Source organism: Mya arenaria, chromosome 9, assembly GCF_026914265.1.
Source record: "Mya arenaria isolate MELC-2E11 chromosome 9, ASM2691426v1".
In the NCBI taxonomy this organism is placed as follows: Eukaryota; Metazoa; Mollusca; class Bivalvia; order Myida; family Myidae; genus Mya; species Mya arenaria.
The window spans coordinates 44203641-44218957 of NC_069130.1; the positions used below are offsets into that span (position 1 = coordinate 44203641).

Consider the following 15317-nt stretch of genomic DNA (forward strand, 5'->3'; position numbering starts at 1 on the left):
TAGAGCTATGGTTCTTGCACACTGCACTTCCTTTCAGTATGTTCTATCATTGTATGAAATTTATTTAAATTCCATTCATAAGTTTGCCTCGGACCGACCCACCGGTCAACCGACCACAGGGTGACTCCAATGTACCCCTTTCAATGTGCATGTTCCAGAATTATACATTCTGTTTTCAGTGTTCAACCAGTGATATACACTGTACATGTTCTAGAGTTATAGAATCTGTTTCTTAATCATCAACCAGTGATATACACTGTACATGTTCTAGAGTTATAGAATCTGTTTCTTAATCATCAACCAGTGATATACAATGTACATGTTCTAGAGTTATAGAATCTGTTTCTTAATCATCAACCAGTGATATACACTGTACATGTTCTAGAGTTATAGAATTTGTTTCTTAATCATCAACCAGTGATATATAATGTACATTTTCTAGAGTTATAGAATCTGTTTCTTAATCATCAACCAGTGATATACAATGTACATGTTCTAGACTTATAGAATCTGTTTCTTAATCATCAACCAGTGATATACACTGTACATGTTCTAGAGTTATAGAATCTGTTTCTTAATCATCAACCAGTGATATACAATGTACATGTTCTAGAGTTATAGAATCTGTTTCTTAATCACCAACCAGTGATATACAATGTACATGTTCTAGAGTTATAGGATCTGTTTCTTAATCATCAACCAGTGATATATAATGTACATGTTCTAGAGTTATAGAATCTGTTTCTTAATCATCAACCAGTGATATACACTGTACATGTTCTAGAGTTATAGAATCTGTTTCTTAATCACCAACCAGTGATATTATACAATGTACATGTTCTAGAGTTATAGAATCTGCTTCTTAATCACCAACCAGTGATATACAATGTACATGTTCTAGAGTTATAGAATCTGTTTCTTAATCACCAACCAGTGATATACACTGTACATGTTGTAGAGTTATAGAATCTGCTTCTTAATCACCAACCAGTGATATACAATGTACATGTTCTAGAGTTATAGAATCTGTTTCTTAATCATCAACCAATGATATACACTGTACATGTTCTAGAGTTATAGAATCTGCTTCTTAATCACCAACCAGTGATATACAATGTACATGTTCTAGAGTTATAGAATCTTTTTCTTTATCACCAACCAGTGATATACAATGTGCATGTTCTAGAGTTATAGAATCTGCTTCTTAATCACCAACCAGTGATATACAATGTACATGTTCTAGAGTTATAGAATCTGCTTCTTAATCATCAACCAGTGATATACAATGTACATGTTCTAGAGTTATAGAATCTGCTTCTTAATCACCAACCAGTGATATACAATGTACATGTTCTAGAGTTATAGATTCTGTTTCTTAATCACCAACCAGTGATATACAATGTACATGTTCTAGAGTTATAGATTCTGTTTCTTAATCACCAACCAGTGATATACAATGTACATGTTTTAGAGTTATAGAGTCTGTTTCTTAATCACCAACCAGTGATATACAATGTACATGTTCTAGAGTTATAGATTCTGTTTCTTAATCACCAACCAGTGATTTACAATGTACATGTTCCCGAAATATAGATCCTTCTTCTTCATTATAAGGATTAATGTTATGTATCGTTGGATAAGTAACATGTGAACTTCACTTATCCACAAATGCATGCAATTATAAACTCAACTCTACAAATATTTTGATGTTTTATTCAATATCAAATCGGTTACTGACAAACACAAGACGTATCCAAGGAAACGGACCAGAATGTTTTAAATCCTAAAAATATCAATCAATACAGTTAACAGTGCTAGGATAAATTTTAAAACTCTGTAAAAAACACACTTCACCAGACTTATATATTTTAAACATCTTATTGAAACTGTAACATTTCTACTAAATAACTTTGCTTTTCTGTTTGACAATCTTTTTAAAATATTAAAACATGTAAATATGTACATAACACCATATCCAACAATCAAACAATACAGACAGTAAACTATATGACTAGACTATAAATACCAATAATTGAATATGGTAATTTCTGAAAAATCTCAAACAACAATTCTGTCAGTTAATTTTTATCCATAAAATACTTCTACAAATATCTAAAACATCATATAAAAGTACCTCTCTAAAAAAAGCACATTGAGTAAATACCGTAAGTTTCACATCGCACAGCATATAATATCTATTTATAACTGATGTTAAAGTAACAATAAACAATTAGTGTTTGAAATTATATTTTGTCCAATGGGATGATATTATTCCTCAAATCTGCCATACATTTAGTTTGATTATTATTGATTTAAATCATGTGAATCAGTAGGTTTAACCAGCGGCTTGGCGAATAGACAAAATATAATCTCAAACACTAAGCCGGTCAACCTTTGTCCATGACATAAGGTTGAACTTTTTGGAAAAGTGTAAATTGCTGAATTTTATAAATTGTAACAACATTCCGCAATGTTTGAATTTAATGATTTCTTGAAGCAAAAGTATGATGCATACAAGTATATCTGTGATGTTTGGCACATGTTACCTTATAATCTGTTTCAAAACGTATAATATAGATTCAGTAATCAACAAGATGTTACATACAAAGTTCATTAAGGTAATCCATCCAACATAAATGCAACAAAAGGTTACATGTAGTTTAAACTTACAAAATGTTAAGTTAAAGAAATTTTATGTTTTCATCGAAAACTTTTTGTATAAACATTTGTGTAAACATTATAATATTTCAGAAACTAATTAATAAAATTGCTTTGTTGTCTCATTTTAATGTTTTCTTATGATATCTCCTTTTATTATACTTTATCATTTGGCATTATTATGTTGGTATTCAAAAATGCAATCCATCAAAAATAATATAATGGTTCATCAATATAAATTTAAAAAGAAGTTATCTCGATGTTAATTTATAAACAAGTCTTACTTTTGAGGCTTAATTTATTCTAATAATGTTTGTTTCCACAAACGCAACCATCTCTATATCTTCCTCCCAAGTCTACATTTATTTGACGATAATGTTTTTTTGGTAAATTCCTTATAATGTGCATTTTCTGAGTCAACATCTTAAAATTTGGATAATGTTTTTCTAAAATTTTCTACAATAGTGAATACCCTGATATAGGTCAGTTAGGTACAAAAACCTGGTTCTCAAAAATTAAAAAGAGAAAAAAAGAGTAATTCCTACATACCGAGCCTAATTTATATCATTTCTTTTTATCTGATGGATGGCTTACCTGAACTTGAATACTGCGAGACCGTGTCATGCTGAGTACCTTAATTAATGTATACATAACATGTTAATACTACGTGATCTGAAAATGTATATTTGGAATGACGAAGACCTCCATGGCAACATTCAACATTAGCAACATGTCCACAACACAAAATATCTACATTCAGATGTACCCTTTGACCAAGCAAGACGATAAAAAAATTTTTACTGTAAATAATATACTAAGATAGATAAATACACAAGCGAAAAACAGTGATAAAAAGTGGGTAAAATCTAAATACTTTGTCAAGTATGTAGTGAAAAACAGAAACTGAAACAATTTATTCCATGTATATTAATACAATCTATGACATCTGTCATATTACGAACTAAAAAAAAACATTTAAAAATTAAAAACTAAACCGTTGGTAAGTAATTCAAACAGAACTTTTTGATTTGCATTCGTCCATTTTTCTACACAGTGAAAGCTTAAGAATGTAATTTATTTTACTTGTTTTCTTGTCGCGTAACGCCAACGCTCACTTAACTTTCGTGATAGTTCGTTCAGTAACCAACCAACAACTGTTCAAGTGTTCTAAGTCTTTATTGTTCACCGTTCTTTCTAAGTATAATAATCAGTATATAATAAAGTATCATACGGGCCATATGTCCAGTCCATGCCCAAAACCTAACCTTCACTAAATGAGTAACATGCGTTCATATATACTGCTGATCTCGTCTAGTTTGTGACAGGTATGCATATCTAATTTCTTGTTATGTACAAAAAGATGTATTCTACAGTCATGAACTGTCACGCTAATTGGTCTAATAGCCAGCGGCTATCACGAACTGTCAGCATCTAAGTGAATCTACATTTGATCACCATGATGAAGTATTTACTTTTTGATACAAATAAACTTTGAATTCTATTATTGATTTTTGTTATTACTTTAAAGTGTTTCATACGTAACTTTTATGTTACGTGACACTTAAAAGTTGATACGTAACGACGGTTACGTGACATTCGTCCGATTTTTCTTAAAAGAAATATTTCATCATGGGAATTATTTCATCTTACTTAATATATTTTAATTTAATTTCCTTTCGATATCTGAAACCAGAGAAAAAAAATTAATGTTTTGTTTTGCCACCAATAACCCTTGCGTTATACCTTTTATCCTTAATATATTTTAATTTAATTTCCTTTCGATATCTGAAACCAGAGAAAAAATTAATGTTTTGTTTTGCCACCAATAACCCTTGCGTTATACCTTTTATCCCCATAATTTTTTCCAATATTTTTTTATCAATTTAACAAGCGCCAATTTAAATCTAACAAGCCCATTGACATACTTTATCAATTACTTTATGACAAAAGAACGTGCATCAATGGTATTAGACTCCTTAATAAAGCTTAAACTGAAGTGCAGATAGCTCTTACTATTTTGAAAGTAATATCTTGAGAGATAAATTCTCTCAACAAGATATACAGAATAGCTCTTCGAAAATGACTATTTCAAAAATATCTTGATAGTAAAATTCTCTATATACCAAGATAGAACACCATTTCATAGAAAGGATCGGAGTAAGGTCTCAGATCAGACATCATACATGACTCTCACAACACACTAAATAACGATAACCTAAATAACAACATCACTCTGTAATTAAACAGAGATAAATGAACTTCGCACTTTTGTTTAATGAGAAAGTAATGTTCAGCCTGTATACATGTGTAAAAGGTTCCTATGTTATGTAAAACTGTATTAAGTTATAGTTCTGGCATCCACAACTGTGTATTACTATTGAAATAATTTCAAAAGTACTCAAAATACGAGGTAAGTGGGTACCATGTTGTCAAGGCAACATTCAATAACTAAGATACTACATAAGTGAATATCATTGTTATTTATCCATATATTAGATACTGAACTGTTTAGCCCCGCCTACTGTTTCTATTCCAATATGGGAGTTAATGTAACTCTCAAACATGGTATAGGTCTGAATCTTTGATAGGGGTGGCACATGAGTTTATGTTTTGAACATTAATATTATCATCACGTACCTACTACGGGTCCATGCTATCATAAAGATAATTCCTGTCTAAAGTAAAAAAAAACAAGAAAATATTTCGCAAATTATTGAAAAACAACAAATAGTCAGCTTAACTTAATCCTGTTTAAAGGGACTTATGAAGTTTCCAGAAAATTGGGCCAGAGAAATACCTCTGAAACTGTGGGAGTTGTTCGCTCCACAAACCTCAATATTCAAGTAGCCTAATGTGTAAAAATCCTACTCTAGGGCATGTTACTGTACGTGTAAGTCGTGGTGGCCACAGGTCAATAAAAATACTTCAGGCAATATTACCCATCAAGGTGGGAATGTGTACATAGTATCAGAGTATTATCTCTTAAACTGTTGGAGAATATCGCTATACAGCATTTAGCCAACTGACTATCCGCCCAACAGACCAACCCTATGCAGACTTCAAACTTTGTTTGCAGGAGTATAAATATAAATATTCATATATTCTAATGCTTTTTCAACAACAATGGAAGTATAAAATGTAAACAATGATCCCATTACCATGGCAACATACCATAAAATATAAATTTAGTTAACAAACCAATAAAACAGAAGACAATATGTAAAACACACATTTTACATATTAATTTTCAAAAAAAATAAATTACAAAGTTCATGATCATGATAAAAAAAAACATATTGAAGACCTCCAGCACGGCTGTTGTAAGTTCCAGCAGACCAAACGGATTTATTTCTTTTTCTGCAAGTAACCCTCAATGATGTTGCATTTTGGGAGGGTTTAGTTTTCATGCAACAGCAGACCACAAATATAAAACAATTTATCAGTGCTTTTCGAATAAATTAAATAATGGCCTTGTAAAATTGACCAGAACTAACAAATCTGAAAAAGAGTGCTTCTCTAGAATAAGGCAATCAACAGCAACCAATACACACAGAAAGTACTTAACCAAAATAGTGGTCAAAATTACCACAAACACAAAAAAGCCTGACATACGCTCAATAACTCCATATATCTAGAGTACAAGAAAACAAGGTAAACATGCTTTACTCAATTCTATGTGACAGATTAATGATGAATATCAGTTCAATTCATTTGATTTTGGTCCAACTGCAGTGACTCACATGGTTAAAAGCAAACTACTGGCCTTGACCGTACACACATAGGGTAATGAACCTCAAACATATAGCACCCATTATATATGACTACACTGATAAAAACCTTGTTTGTTTGGTTTCTTTTTTCCACAGCCTTGACCTTTTCAACTATTCTCTCCTCTCTAACATGAAATTCTGGCCTTGACCTTAAGCGTAATGAAAACCCTTGATCTTGTTTTTTTTCTCTGAAGCCATGACCTTCTCTCCACTCTGACTTGAATAACAGACCTTGACCTTAGAGTGATGAACAACATTGACCTTGTTTTTCATCTAAGGCCATGACCTTTTCAATGTCCCTTTCTCTATACATTGACCTCAGTGTCATAAACACCATTAACCTTGACCTTCTCCACTACGCTCTCCTCTCTAATTCCAACAACTTGCCTTGACATTGGAGTAATGATCACCAAATATCACCATTCTACCATACAACTGGTAAAAGTCTTCATCCAGGTTCTTCTCTAACACTTTGCCTTTCCTTTACCTTGAGCAGCTTGAGTCCATGTCTTATTGCAGTATAAATCATCGAGTAATATGTGTCATTATTAACCTCTGTGTTTGTCGTGAGATATTCTCCGTCAAATTGATAGTCAAATTGGTCAGTATCGTTACCTGATGTACAGTAAATTTAAAAATGAAATAACTTTTCTTAATCAGTTTGTATTTCAACACGATTCCATTATATCCATGTTTCAAAATTCTCAATAGCATTAATCCTTGCAAATAAATTTCAGTGTATTCTACAACAAAATCCTGATTAACGTCTTATTTTTCAAATTAATCATTGGACTGAGAATTTCTCATGACAATTATCAAAGGAAATGACTCATTCCCCAGTTTGACTTATAACTGAGCTTTCCCCAATCTCTTCTTGTGTACTTCTTCCCACTTTCTCTCCTCCTTTCATACCATTCTCTGATGTCTCCAAGTTTTCCTCCCCATTATCTTTAAGAGAGGTTTTAGAATCGCAAATATCTTTATCAGCCTTCATACTAGTAGTTTCTCCATCAATGTCCCTTACAGTGTCATCATCTTCTTTATTGTTTTCTCCATAAATTATGTGAGGATCCTTATTCTCTCCGGACTTGGGTTTATCTAATGTTCCAAATGGCTTATCATCTATGTGGCTAGGCTTATCAATTTCAAGCCGTTGACGTTTCCGTGACGTCATGTCCTCTTCACTGCTATCGTCCTGCGCTTCAATTTCAGCATTTTCTCTCCATCGCTGTTTTCTCGACTCGTGTGATGCTATCATCTCGTCAAGGGTCACTGTAATAAAAATTGGCATCAACCTATATTGTGCACCTATAAGTCATTTGGACTCCTGCAATGGTAGGTCATCTGAATACAAATACAAGTCTGGGCAAATGAATATTCTTTGTTATAGTTTGTGATTAATAAACATCAATCGTTTTACAATAAGTAATAGGTGATATATGATGATTCCAAGGGCAATTACACTATAAAGCTGACTTAATCAAAGTCAAAAAAACTTTTTCAGGAACTACTTTTCATCATGGGTGTGGTTTCTACCAATTGTGAAGTCGTTCCATGAAAAACTGTAGATTAGGAAGAAGTTTAAGTCTTAAAATGATATTAACCTACAGACAGAGAAGGTTGACAGACTGCCAAAGTGACCTCTATATACTTATTGTAGTCTCAAACTACTGATTATTTTCAGCGATGTTCCGATGATCAATTATAATCAAAAATTATAATAAAAAATTGATTGGTTGAGCCTGAAATTGGTGACAATTAATTGTATTTGGTCATAATTGATCATATATATATATATTCAGATTACTCCTGAACTTGATCAACCCTGTTGTACGGACTACTTACAGCCTCCCTGTCTCTCCATCAGCACCTTAGGATTCCTGTCTTCTACGAGCCATTCAGTCTGCATCAGTAAAGGGGGACTCAGATCACACCAGGGCGCAAGGTCACAGTCTGAAAAAATGACAGAAAGATGAGTTCAAATCCAATTTACAGTAGATAAAAGAATAAGAAGCACATTTACTAGTTCATTTATCACCCAAATATTGTCTCACAAATATTTGAGAGTCCGATACATCAACTGTAACTTACAATACATGTAAAGTGAATCATGCCATCTTGATGAGACTTTTTGTTTATAATAAACCTGAGAATGTTTGAAAACTTACTCATCAAAAAGGCTTTCATAATTTAAAACTCATTATTTGAATTTTTATTTTTTTTGTAAAACTACAACTTTAACTACATAGATAAGTGTCAAATATCTGAATATTTATAATAGGGTTCATAAACAGGAGGAATACATAAATATGCCAAGACTTGTCCGTTTTTCTTGATTTAATCCAGGGCTATATATATGTGTATTGGCACTTGCTGGGGACGGTTATTATTGGCAAAGCATCGAGATCTAGAACAATATTTCATAAGCATATCTCAATATATCGTTGAAATAAAAATAGGTAATGTATGGTAATTAATTAGGTTTCCCTGTTCATATCATTATTATTTCACTTTCTGTTTCGATAATCCATAAATTGCAGATCTAGGTATCAATAATGTTGCGCATACCTAGAACAGGCTTTGTCAAATACTAACCAAGTTTAATGTAAATATTCTGAATGGTTTCTGGTATATAGGGTATTGTAGACCTACAGTAAGGACAACATTAGTGAATGGCAGTACAATTTCTATCGAACAACAAACAAGCTAAAGATTGCATAAAACATCTCTCCAAACCTAGGGGACCTTTTTAAGGGTGTGAGTGGTCTAGTGGTTTAGGTGTCTGCCCGTAACCCAACAGGTCTCAGGTTTACAAACCATGGGAACATTCTAATGGCATCTTAGAAAGGACACAGTACTGGTTTCTGCTCAGGCAACTGACTCGAGATGATTTACATCGGTAACTCACATCAGCTTTCAGCTATCCCAAAAGTTGTGTGAAAATAAATATAACCAGAACACCTCTGTACCTGTTTCCACTTTAGCTTTCTCGAGGTCATTCAGCATGCTCTTCACCATTGTTGCTCTGTGAAAAAATAAGAAGAGATGTTATCAATAAAAGTTTGATCAGCCAGGGGTTGTCAGCAAGATGGATAAGTACATTTTCTCTGAGTTCTCCTATTTCCCCCACAGCATAAGACCACACTCTCGCGCAACATGACATGAGTGTGACTGTGTGACTAAGCTTAATTTAATATTACTTTCTTCACTGTTGTAAAAAATAAAGACTAAAATAAATAAAGTTGAAAATAAATCAATTGACCGCTGTCAATCATTTAAACACCACTTTACATGCTTTAGAACCAGCACAAACGCCAGTGAAAAACAAATTCTAATAAGGCAAGTCAAGCTCCTTGCTTACTTGATGGAATGCTCAGCCCAAAGCTGCTGGAGGGAGGTGAGGTTGTCTTCATGGCATTCTGAAACATGAATGGGGAAAGTCTTAAGACTGTTTTGAAAATACTGGGCCGATTGTTTAGAAATTTGTTAAAGTAAGCAAGTATTAATTACAGAAGTGTTAACTTTTAAGTCTTAACTTCTCTAGAAGATAAATGAATTCACTTGTGATCTGCAGTATTTGTAACAAATGCTGTTTTAACAGTACCTGTCTTATTCAAATACATATGAGGATATCATCAACTTTTTATGTCTACAATTTAACAACAATATCGTTAGTCACGTTGTTTACTTTCACAACAATCTGAACAATCGTCCAAATGTTTTCAAGAACCAACAACAGGGCTATTGTACTATCACTCATGCAGACCTGGCTAAAAATAGGTTAGGCCTAAAAAAAAATTCATTTGGTTCGGGTTTCCCAACCCTACCGTTTTTATAGTCAGTTTGAAAAAAAAAGAAGGACAAACTAAAAAAAATAAAAATAAAAAAAAATCGTTTTTTTTTAAATTGCTTTTCAATATGTAGTTTAACCTTAAATGCTTATACAGAAGATAACTTTAACACCATTCTCCAATGATGAAAATGATATTCTTATACAAAGCCTAATAAAAAATAAAAATATATTATTTTTTTTAAAAAGCCTACCTACCCTACCTATTTTTGAAAAGGATGTAACCCTAACCAAACAATATTTTTTTAGGCCTTAACTAAAAGGAGCATTTCTTTAAAAGTTTCAAGTCCCATAATCAAGGCATGCATGGCGAATATGGCTGGTTTTCGAAAGGAACCGAGCTCTTATTGATATCTAAATACTGTACAAGTTTCATCCAGATACAATCAAAACTGAAGACCGTATCGCGTTAACAAGAAATTGTTTACAGACGCACGTACGGACGGACTCACATACTACGTACACATTACCATCGCAAAAGCTCTTCTGGCCTTAGACCAGTAGAGCTAAAAATCATTTGTCTCCATTCTCGACTTTTATATACAGATATAAGATTTTATGCATTTTGACTAAAATCCTTTATTGAACTTTCACCTCTGCTTTGGGACTCACAGACTTTTTAATTTTCTTATAGTAATAAAAATGCTTGACTCATAAATAGTGATGTTCTGATGATCGATTATAATCAAACATTGATTGGTTTGGTCTGAAATCGGTGACAATTAATTATATTTTGTCATAATCAATCATTGATTCAAACAGCCCGCTGTTTCTTCCCCTCGTTATTTGCATTTGGTTAATTACCGCCAATTTTCTCCTATAGTTCATATATACATCCGAAAGTGTTTAGTTGTTATCGGTAATAAATATCGCCAAAAGCAAAAACACTAAATAACCAAACATACACATAACATAATCACAGTTAAGAATTACGAGGTTATTGTACAAGAACAAAACTGCAATTAAAGTATGTCAAAAAACGATTGTACTCCTCAAGCCTGAGTTATGGGCCTTGTTAAAGTGTAACTCACATGAGTTTTGACTATGGCAACATGTGTACCAAGTTTCCTTTGAATGATATCTTGAACAGTATTTTTGGTTATTGCCAAGTCAACAGATATCTCTGGGAATGCCAATAACGACACCCAGACCATGACTATACCTTAACCTTTTTCATTTAAATGTGGGCATGTCAAAATGAGAATCCTGTATCCTGCAAAACATTCTATAAACGGTATAAGTTACTAATAAGGTGAAATAAGATCTGTGTTATATTAACTTACCAGCTTCGTAAATCCACTCAAATTCTCCTCCAAAGTCAGCGTCATACAAGCACAAAGGCGCGTCAGATGACATGTTATATTGCGGCTTAGCGGATTTTTCTCAATGTTCAGAAGTTCATCAACCATCTGAAAAATTAGTACATGGATTGCTAAATTGTATAAATCTGATAACATTTAATCACCATTAATCTGAACATCATTTATAAAAATAATTACCAATATTTCCAATTTATTATTTGGTTTCGATTTTAGTTTTTTCTTTGTTTGATCAAAATTTACATCAAAAATCCGAAATCACTCTTTCGAAATTATTTTGAAGTCAAAATAAGTGTCCTAATTGCAACAAGTATAAAACTTTTTGTGAGAATTCCATTATTTAAAGCAAAACCTGTTTAATACACCTTAACTTTGCAAAGGTAAATGCTATATGGCAAACTTGTTGCATCCATTGATTTGTAATTTAAATTATTTCTACCTTTATTATTTCCCTTCCTTTAAAAAAGTATAAACTATGACCATTAGAGGAGAATTACTAGTATTGAATTGCAATTATTAAAACTAGAGATTGCTCTTTTGAAAAGTCTTTGTCTCCCCTATTGTGTGGTCGTAGCTGAGAAAAAATAAATGATGGACTTGAAATTAGTAATTCTGGACTGGAGACGAACTAACAGTGAAGCTTGGTTTATTCACCTGTATTGAATAGTGAAGAGAAAAAAGTGTTGTTGATTAATCTTGGAAAATGTAAACGAAGTTTGCATTGTATTAAGTTTCTGGGCGCAAGCGTTATTCAATTATTGATCGGAAACCATTTTTCAGCTCAAGGTTATCGTTACCTTGACCTTTGACCTACTCATTACAAATCATTAGGGATCATCTACATGACCAACTTGCATACCAAGTATTAAGTTCTTGGGTGCAAGTGTTCTTTTGTTACTAAGCGGTAAATGTTTCTTCACCTCAAGGTCACGGCAACCTTGACCTTTGACCTACTAATCACAAAATCAATAGGAGTCACATGACTAACTAGTATATAAAGTATTAAGCTTCTGGGGAAAAGTGTTCTAAAGTTATTGAGCAGAAACCATTTTCAACTTAAGGTCATTGCCAACATATTGTTTTTTGCCTGAAGATAACCTTGACCTTTGTCCTTTTGATCTCAAAATCAATAGGGGTCATCTTCTAGTCATGAACATCTAGCATTCCAAGTATGAAGTTCCTGGACCCAAAGGATCTTTAGTATTTGAGCGGAAACCAATTCTTCACATCAAGGTCATGGTGACCTTGACCTTTGACCTAGTGAACCAAAAATCAATACAAGTCATGGCCAACTACTAGCATACCAAATTCCTGGGTCTAAGCGTTCTATCGTTATTGAGCAGAAACGAAGTGTGACGTTCAGACTGACTGACTGACGGACTGATCGACAGACGGGGCAAAAACAATATGTCTCCCCATAAAAGGGGGTGACATAATAACTTGTATTGACCTTACTTTGTGTGCTTACATCAAATAGCAAATTATAAGATGTTTTCTATTAACTAAACACAATGCAAGGGAGATAACTAGACAAAAACCAAATACATACTTCAACCGATTCTTTCCCTTTGCCAACAAGGACCAGCACATAGAAGATGCTGCGAATCTGATGCCACAGGAATGCCCTCCAGACGATCGTGAGTTCGCACATTGTGAATCCGTCATCGGTCTCATCTAGAGTCTTGACTTCAACCTCCATGATTTTTCGAACATAGTTTGTAATGCCATCTTTAACATTGAATTTGCAGAAGTTGCAGAAGTCATATTCGCCAATCAATTTTTTGCCAGCTTCTTCCATGAGCTGTGTTGAATTAAAAAAATCATAAAATCAGGAAATTTTAAGTCTTCAGATGATGTTTTTCTCCAAATCACTTTTTCATGAAAATCAAACAGTTTTTAAAGTCACACTCGTATCAATACATAAACATATTCGTATTTAAAATCAATACATAAACATATATAACAAACACATTTAAAAAGTAATAAACCTTTAACTGCTTACTATATAATGCATTTGTGGAAAATATATTACTGGTAACAAGATTGTAATTGTGTATTTAAAAGATGAAAACGCACAAATATTAAATGACTGGTGAGTCCTATAGATTTACAGTGATCAACTATCATTTCATAAGGTAGAAATACAGTGTTTTCTGGACCTTTCTTTCAAATTAAACATGCTATCCTTCATAAGAAACATGGTGTTGTATACATGTATATTCTTACTTTTTGGTAAATTAAAACAATTGAATTAAGTATGGTACATCTTATTTGGGAGTAGAAGTGCATCTTCTTAGTTTCCTTTGGAGTTTGCTACCCAAAAAATCTTTTAAGCATTTTTGCATTAAACAAGAGCTTACAAGTTATTACAACATAAAATTAATCAATTTTGTTGGCACAAGGTTGTGCCAGTATGTGGTCTTGTTGAGGGGTAAAACAGAGTATTTGGAGAAAACCCACTTGGTTGGTAACCATGGTAACCACAAATCAAACTCACATGCTGTTAAACCAACCCAGATTGCCTAGGTCAGAAGGGAGTGTACTAACCAATGGCTAACCGGACATGCTTTATCTTTGAGGTAGGGATGCGGGTCTTACACTCAACACATTGCCTTTACCTTCCGAACACATGTGCAAAGTCATTTTAAAATATGACAAAAATACAGTCATGACACAACAAACTATACGGTATATGCATATATACTATATATAATGTCCAGGGCTGATCATAATAAAGCATCTGAAGTCAATTCCTTACTCCTCATTTTCTTCAATGAAGTATCAAACTTATCATGATATATTAACTTAATACAATCTGACATATTTCATTTTCATTGCTTTAATTCAAGTTACATACTTTTATGTAAAAGAACACTGAATTCTTTCAATTTGACTATGAACGTTTTAGAAAATTGACTCAAATTAAGAAATGACTTGAGATGTTTTATGAATACCGCCCCAGGTTTATTACTTACCAGTATATTAAGGTCTCCTTTAGGGAAGAAATACTTGTACGTTCTTCTCCTGCAGCTGAACCTGAAATGATACCATTGGTTGATGGTATACCGTAGGAATCCTCTTTCCCCGTTCATCAATGTACTACAAAAATGTCAACTGCTCAGACCTTGCCAGTTTTGAATGTATTATCCAAATATAAGTTACAATTTCAGATTTAGGGAAAATGTTAGAGTTTTTCACATCATCAAAGACACCAATGCTATGTGACAATACTTTCGTGAAATTTGGTAGTAACATAGCAGAACTTCTATTGTCAGATTGTATAATGTTTATTTACGCCCCCATCGTCTTTGACCTAAGTAAGGGTATCAGTCTTGTAAGGAAGTGGGGCTTAGCGCACAGGCAGAATGAAACCCAAGTTAGGGCAACCCTGCTTTTAAAGTGCGCCAGAGTAAAACAGATGATATGACCTCGTATATACCTACCAAAATACAGTTTTGGTAAATATACGTCACTACGACAAACAATACATACATTGTTGTTTCTTAATTTTAATAAACTTTAAACATTAAAATTAAACACATATGCCATACTCCCATACAGGTTCACTCTTCTATATTAGCTCATATAATATGTACATAATACAATCATAATAAATGCCACTGAACAAGATGAGAACATTATTACGTCATAAATGACTGTATTATGACGTAATTGTATGTCGCGTGACTACTATTTTGGTAAATATACGTCACTACGACA

General features: G+C 33.0%; 1 protein-coding gene across 4 annotated transcripts in view; it reads right to left on the reverse strand.

Moving 5' to 3' along the window:
- Nucleotides 1–1697: 1697 nt before the first annotated feature.
- LOC128202717 (tRNA pseudouridine(38/39) synthase-like) overlaps nucleotides 1698–15317 on the reverse strand; it is a 36481-nt gene continuing 22861 nt past the window's right edge. For all 4 annotated transcript variants that reach the window (XM_052903793.1, XM_052903794.1, XM_052903796.1 and 1 more), the window contains 7 exons: nucleotides 14573–14633; nucleotides 13147–13398; nucleotides 11562–11687; nucleotides 9790–9847; nucleotides 9398–9453; nucleotides 8274–8381; nucleotides 1698–7700 (listed from right to left, as the gene is read on the reverse strand). In XM_052903793.1, coding sequence (XP_052759753.1) covers nucleotides 7258–7700; nucleotides 8274–8381; nucleotides 9398–9453; nucleotides 9790–9847; nucleotides 11562–11634 — 738 coding nt within the window. In that variant the 5' untranslated portion in view covers nucleotides 11635–11687; nucleotides 13147–13398; nucleotides 14573–14633 and the 3' untranslated portion in view covers nucleotides 1698–7257. The remainder of the gene's footprint in view (nucleotides 7701–8273; nucleotides 8382–9397; nucleotides 9454–9789; nucleotides 9848–11561; nucleotides 11688–13146; nucleotides 13399–14572; nucleotides 14634–15317) is intronic.